The sequence below is a fragment of the Zeus faber genome (assembly GCF_960531495.2).
Source record: "Zeus faber genome assembly, chromosome: 11".
Taxonomy (NCBI): domain Eukaryota; kingdom Metazoa; phylum Chordata; class Actinopteri; order Zeiformes; family Zeidae; genus Zeus; species Zeus faber.
In genome coordinates this window covers 30072749-30080248 of record NC_137205.1, presented here as the reverse complement: position 1 = coordinate 30080248, position 7500 = coordinate 30072749, and the positions used below count along the sequence as shown (strand labels likewise).

At 51.6% G+C, this 7500-nt stretch overlaps 1 protein-coding gene across 1 annotated transcript in view; it reads left to right on the top strand.

Annotated features, from left to right (window-relative positions):
- rai1 (retinoic acid induced 1) overlaps window positions 1–7500 on the top strand; it is a 12269-nt gene that overhangs the window by 1567 nt on the left and 3202 nt on the right. The window contains 2 exon segments of the mRNA XM_080010136.1: window positions 1616–6580; window positions 6636–7500. The exon segment at window positions 6636–7500 is cut by the window's right edge and continues 517 nt beyond it. Coding sequence (XP_079866262.1) covers window positions 1702–6580; window positions 6636–7500 — 5744 coding nt within the window. The 5' untranslated portion in view covers window positions 1616–1701.

Below are 7500 nucleotides of genomic sequence, written 5' to 3'. Positions count from 1 at the left end.
TGTGTGTGTGTGTGTGTGGTGTGTGTGTGTGTGTGTGTGTGTGTGTGTGTGTGTGCGAGTGTGTGTGTGCGAGTGTGTGTGTGCGAGTGTGTGTGTGCGTGTGTGTGTGTGTGTGTGTATGTGTGTGTGCGAGTGTGTGTGTGTGTGTACATGGAAGAAGCTAACTGTGTAACTTCCTGCCTCGGTGTGCCTGAGTCTTGAACTTGAAAAGTGTGTTTGTGTGCCGTTCCTTCTCCTCCACTCCTCTCATTTAGTACTTCATCCTTTGCACCTTCCTCTTTCCGACATGCAGAACCAGAAATAATGACAAAGAATGGCACATGCACACCACACACACACACACACACACACACGCACACACACGCACACACACACACACACACACACGCACACACACACGCACACACACACGCACACACACACACACACACACGCACACACACACACACACACACCCTCGGAGCGGAGCTGCAGCGAGTGGAGAACAGAGCGATGGAGGCTGAGCTGCATCTAAACCCCTCACGCTGTTTGTAGAGCTAATGAAGTGTGATGCCTGTCTGACAAAACACGGATAAAAAATAAATATATAAAATACCACATCTGCAAACAGACAGACAGACAGACAGACAGACAGACAGACAGACAGGCAGGCAGGCAGATAGACAGATAGACAGATAGACAGATAGATAGATAGAGGGACAGACAGACAGACAGACAGACAGACAGACAGACAGACAAATAGACAGACTATTCTGGGGTTATCTGGGGTTCTGCAGGTCACGCCCCTGCCTCTGCGTATTAACTTTGAGACGAGACATAACTCTTATTTATGCCCCCACGGCCGGCCCTCGACCACCATATGCACACACACACTGTAGATCTTCTCTTTCCCACTTCACTGCCCCTTTTTTTCTACCTCTCTCTCTCTCCCTCTCCCTCTCTCTCTCTCTCCCTCCCTCCCTCCCTCCCTCCTTTCCCTTCTCGCCCTGTCATGTCGCGTTGTCTCATGTCGAGACACATGCGTACACGCATCACCTCTGCTCCACCTTGAGAGGCTGAAACTAACACTGACCCTCCCACTGAGGGGTCATCTCACACACACACACACACACACACACACACAAATAAAGACACGAATAAAGTTAAATGTTGGGAATGACGAGGAGCATGTGTGCATTCAGACTAAATTAGTTATGATTGGTAAATGTCATTTTTATCATGGTTTGGCATACATGTGTGTTAAGGGGGAAACATAACAGAATAGTTGTTGAGTTTCAATGATATCCTTGCCCTACAATGTAAGTGTACGCGTATGTGTTTGTGTGTGCGTGTGTGTTTGTGTGTGTGTGTGTGTGTGTGTGTGTTTTATTACCTGGGATACTTTCTTGAGCTTTTTCTTGAGCCGCACAGGGATCTGGCGGGCAGCCTGATCCCTCCAGGTGTAACTATTAAATAGAATTAGATTGAGGATGAGAGGTGAGGATGCCTGCAGGATAAATGCCTTGCTCAACAGTAATAAATCGGGTAATAACCCCATTTCTCTTATTTTTCTCTCTCCCTTTTGTTCCCTCCGTCCTTCCCTTCCCCTCTTCTCCCTCTCTCTTCCTGCATCCAGAGCCTCTGACCCCCCCCCCCCCCAACTCCTTCCCTGACTCACCCAACCTCCCCCTACCCGCTTCATCTGCAGACGGAGAGAGAGACATGCAGTCCTTCCGTGAGCGCAGTGGTGGTTACCACAGCAACCAACCCTGTTACCAGCAGGAGCCCCATGAATTATCCCGCCTTGAGACCTACAGGCAGCATCCTCACCACCCCCACCCACAGCATCCACACCCTGGGCCCGGCCCACATCCGGGCCCCGGCCCTGGGCTGAGCAGGCCGGGCTATGATGCCCACCCACTGGCTACCCCAACAGGCATGCCCTCAGGTGGGGGTCCAGCTACTGGGGTAGGACCTAAGGACTGTTACAGCCAGCAAACCTACCCCAGCTACACAGGCAGCAGTGGTGGGAATGGGGGCGGGAATGTGGGATCTGTACCCCCGCAGGCAAAGAAGCCCTACCGGGGAAGCAAAGTGACTCCCCCGCCCCCCAGCCAACTCCTACAAAGCCCTGGAGGCTACAATAACCACATGGGGTCTGCCGGTTACTCAGCCCAATATCTGAATGAGGGCCACCTTCAGCAAAAGTGGGAAGATTCAGCCCAGCTAGCTCAGTATGACCAGGAGCTGGTGGGGCGGATGGAACCCGGTGCGCCCCCTCCTGGATCATCCCAGTATATGGACCAGAACATGTTGAGCCACTCACAAGGGCAGTGCCACCAGCCCTCCACCCCAGCCTTCACTAGCCCCCACCACCAGACCCACCCATCAAACCCAGCACCTTCCCCACTCATGTACCCTCAGAGTCACCTGCACTACCCCCAGCACTCACCCTCTCCTGCCCCTTACATGGAAAAATGCAACCCCATGCCCCACTGCTACAAAGGCTATAACATGCCCACAAATTCCCAGTATGGCAGACAGATGAACAGCCATGGAAGTCTGAAACAGGGGGGCTACAGGCCCAACCAAAACAGTTATGGCTACCAGCAGCCTTCTTCCAGGGGCTATGAGTCCCAGCCCCCTCTACAGGCTATGTCCAATGCCCAGGAGCCCCATTCCAAATACTACAGCCAATCCCAGCAAAGCTACTGCCTGTCGGAGCTGTCTGTCAGATCACCAGAGCAGTACTACCAAACCTGTAGTCCCTCCTCTAGTCACTCTCCTGCACGCTCCGTAGGTCGCTCACCGTCCTACAGCTCCACGCCCTCACCACTAATGACCAATCCAGAGACTTTTCAATATGGCCAACCTCCCATGACCCCTGGGGCAGCATCCTCCTCTTCATCCTCCTCAGCAGGCATGCAGGACCAAGGCAATGCCACCACAATGCTTATGCCCCCACGTACACACCCTTCTCCTAATGTGCCCCATGGGGCCTCCCACAGCTACACTACCACCTCACAAGGCCCCACCATGAAAGAACGTTTCTCAGAGAAGCTGCTTTCTAACCCTAGCTTGTGGAGTCTCAACGCCCTCACCTCTCAGGTGGAGAACATCTCCAACAATGTGCAGCAACTTCTGCTCTCAGAGGCCCTGGTGGCAAATAAGAAAGGCAGCAAGCGCAGCAGTGGAGGGAGCAACAGCAGTGCTGGCAGTGTAGGCTCCTCTAAGAAAGGGGATGAGTATAAAAGCCCTCCTTACTCAGATGGAGGAGGTGTTGTTAGTGGAGGCCCCATGCAGGACCCTTACTCCACCCCACAGCACCAGCCATTGCAAATGGAGCTTCACGAGGGAGGCTACTCAAGTAGTAGTGATGAGCAACTTGACAGGGGCTACTACTACTGCAGCCAGGGCCGAAGTCCAGCTCAGGCCCCTAACAACACCCACCTCAGCCTCGACACAGGCTCCTCCTGCTCCATGACATCTCCAGATGATGTGTCGACCAAGTCTGGTGATTCTGGTCTCCACAACCTAACACCTGACCCGAGGTCTCAATCCGGGCATGGGGGCGACGGCATGAGCACACCAGCAAAGAGTATAGGGGATGAGAGATCCCCTACCAGCGTCAGTATCCATAGTCCTCTGAAACAAGAGCGGGACTCACCTCCAGATATACAACGCATTAGTGAACCTGTGAAAGAGAACTTTGAAGAATCAGCATGGACAGAGAAACCAGCTGACGAAGAGGAGTTAATGATGAAAATGACTCCTGACCATGAGAAACACTCTGTGCATTCACCCGAGAAGCTAGAGAATTGGTCAGAGGACAAGAAAGGTCCAGCTCTGTACACTAAAATAAACAAAGGGCTGACAGGGCAGAGCTTCTGCTATGATGAGAATGTGTACCATGAGGTTCAGAGCAAATATGAACCTGATGCGAGAGACTCAGTTGAGCAGTCTCCGGCCGCTCTCTCTGACTCCAGCCACAAGGGACACCTAGGACAAGATATGAAATCAGAGGCCTTCAAGTCAGAGTCTCCAACTGCATCGGAGAGCTCAGTGAAAACATCACCGTTCTTTTCCAGATGTGACCTTGAACATAATCAATATTCCATAGAGAAAGAGGAAAGCTCAGAGAATGACTCGCCCGTCCCCCAAACAGAGGTGTCGGATGAGAGTAGGTCAGAAAGGAAAGAAACCAGAGAAGAGGGTGAGGATGAAGATCATGAGGGAGGAGAGGAGGAAGAGGAAAAAATACACGAACAGCAGCAACGTTCTGTGTCGCCACTTCTTTCTCCAGAGGTTAGAGAAGAGGTGGGGGAGGTGGATGGAGTCTGTATGCCATCGACAGAGGAGGACATGAATAATAGAGAGGGGCCAGAGAAGTCTTCTGGGGATCCCTGTAGCAGCCCAGAGAGCCACAGCACTGAGCCTCATACCGACACCGAGCATGTAGGGACAGCCAAACACCCAGATGCAGCAGCAACAGCAACAGATGTTTCCGAAAGGGGTTCATCCATCGGTGACACAGTTCCTCAGCCTCATTCCTCGATGCCTGTTTTCTCAGTTCTCAATGACAAGATGGCACCAATGGCCCAAGCCAGGGATCATATTGATCACAGTGATGCTAAGGTGCTGGAGCCCGATTCCCCCCAACTGCCCGGGAAGTCAATACTTCCCTCTGCCCCTTCCTGGGCCGACACCCCACCCTCCCCAAAGAAAGGTGATGAGGACATGGAGCCAGGCATCAGCTGTCCCAGCGCTGTGACCCCTTCGGCCAAGCCTGAGCCTGTGGTCTCATCTGCCCAGCCCCGGGCATTCGGACGCAAGCACGCCAGGGGCAAAAGAAGAGCCATGCACACAGGTGTTGGAATCAGGCGGCAGCTGAGCTTAGAGACAGAGGGCGAGAAGGAGGAGGAAGGAGCCCCCTCACCTACTCAGAAATCCTGCATGCCCCCAAGCAAAACTATGCTACTCTCAGATCAAATGGACATAGCTCACCAGGAATCCATTTCGAGCCAGACACCCAAATTACTGACAGAAGGTTTTCGTTCAAGAATGTGCACTCGTTCATTCAATGCACCAGATATCCCCACAAAAATTGAGCCTCACGTGAAAAAAAAATCGGAGGCAAAGACGGGTTTAAAACCGGGATCCAAACCTGGGCCAAAACTGGGACCAACACAGAGTCCAAAACCTGGAGCAAAGCCAGGCCAAAAATCGGGTCCTAAGCCTATTGTAAAGCCAGGAGCTAAACCCGGGCTAAAGCCTGGACCTAAACCAGGCCCAAAACCTGTAGTAAAACCTGCAACAAATTTACCAGACGTGACCCTGAAAGTTGAAGCTGCAGTAAAACGAAAACCAGGCCCCAAACCCAGTTCCAAGCCTGGATCAAAGCCAGGAGCTAAAGCTGGTCTAAAGCCAGGTCTAAAATCAGGTCCTAAACCAGGGCAAAAACCAGCAGGTTCGGCAGGTTCAGGTACTGATGTTGTGGCCCCCAAAGCCACAGTGGGTCGTCCTAAAGGGTCAGTTTCTAAAGCAAAGTTGATACAAAAGGAAGAAACCATGCAGACTTTTGTAGACTTGCCCTCTAAAGGCAAAAAGAATATGAAAGCTACCATACCACAAACAGACCAGGACACAAAACAGCTCAACTTGGATGAAAAACAGGAAACTACCGAATCAAAAGGATCAGGAAAAGATAACAAAAATATGGTTCTGAGATCCCGAAAGTCTTCAAGAGACAAACCTTCAAAGGAGAAAGAAAAGGTCCAGGGGGAAGAAGTGTTACCCCAAAGTCTGACAGAAATAAAAGCCAGTGACGTCTCTATAAATGCTGAAGAACTGACTAGTATCGAACAGAATCTGACTATCACTCCAAATACAGACAAAAACCCTGATGTTTCAATAACTCCACCTGCCCTACTTACCCCAACTGTACCAAATGCCCAACCTGAAGGAAATCTGTTATTTTCACTGAAGCGCAAAGTCTGCCCAGAATCCTCACCAACACCAGTAAAGAAAAAGAGAGGCCCAAAGCCCAAACCAAAACCTCTACCACCTGAAACCCCCCTGGTGGAGCAGGTTGAAGCCAAGTCGAAGGAGAAGGGCGCACAGGGGCCCAAACGAAAGCGAGGACCACCCAAAAAGTTTTCCTTGAACATTCCCCAAACCAAAGACATGCCAACTGTGGGGGAATGTGACATCACTATTGATGCCCCCACTGTGCCCCCCCAATGCCCCACTAAAACAAAGGTTCTCCCACCACGCAAGGGCAGGGGTCAGAAATATGAGGCCATGGTGCAGAAAATCACATCTCCCAGCTCAAAGAAACACCTCCAAATAGCACAGATAGAGAGCACTCTAACTGATGATTCAATAGCCAAGGATTTGCCTCAGCGTATCTTGAAAGAGAGTGATACGCCAATTCCAGCGGATAGCAAAGAAAGGGAACAGGGTGAGTTGAAATCCACTGAGGTAAGACATGATCGAGTGAGACAAGAGGAGGGGGGGGGTGACACAAGAGGAGCCCGCTCAAGGGGGGGAGAGGCCAGAGGGAAGACAAAAGGAGTCCAAGTCAGGGGGAGTAAGACACAGCGTAAGAGAAGAGGCAGTAAGGCAGGAGGAGTTGAGACCACAAAACATTGAACCAGAGGGAAAGAGAAGGGAGAAGACGATAGAGAGTGGAGGGAAACAAGCTGGGGCGGTTGGCAACATGGTTTGGAACTCGACGGAGGTGGGCATCAAGGCTGAGTGGTTGCAGGAGCCCTCGGCAGGGCTAATGGACTTGCCCACCAAGCCTGCCAGAACCAAGAGGAAGAGATGGGCTTTGGTGGAGAGTACAGACAGCTCGGTGATTAGTCTGGAAGCTGGGAGCCTGATAGTCACCACACCGAGGCTAGCCAAACAAAGGGCCATTAAGAACAACCACGAGATGCATCTAAAGCAGAAGAGAAAGAGGAGAAAAGGACAGGGACCCTTAGAGGAAGGGGAAGGGGCAGAAGAGAGTGTTGAAATTGCAGAGCAACAACAACAGTATGAGGGTGAAACAGAGGCAATCTCTAAAGAGCCCTCTATGCCTCTCGCAACTGGCCCCAGTACAGTCGCGGAGGTCCCCCACCTTACAAGTACAGAGCTTGTGGAGAAAACCCGGAGAGGCAGGAAACCCTTGGCAACCCACACCAAGAGGAAACAAGGCAAGGCCGCGGCAGAGAAGATCCCCGGCAAACCTGTGAAGGTGCACAAAAAGCCCGGGCCAAAGCCAGGGATGAAAGACGCCATAGAGGTCATTGAGGCAGTGGTGAGGGCAGCTGGGTGTGAACAGACAGAGAAAGAGGAGCGGGAAAAGCAAGAGAGAGAAAACAAGGAAAAAGAAAAGGAGGGAAAAGAAAAGAAGGAGAAAAAGCAGAAAGGCATCATGGGTCCTGTTGTCACAGTGTCTGAAAAACGGACCGAGAAAATTACCGTCAAAAGGTTAAGACGTAAACCCCTTGAAAAAGATACAAAACTGTCCTTCCG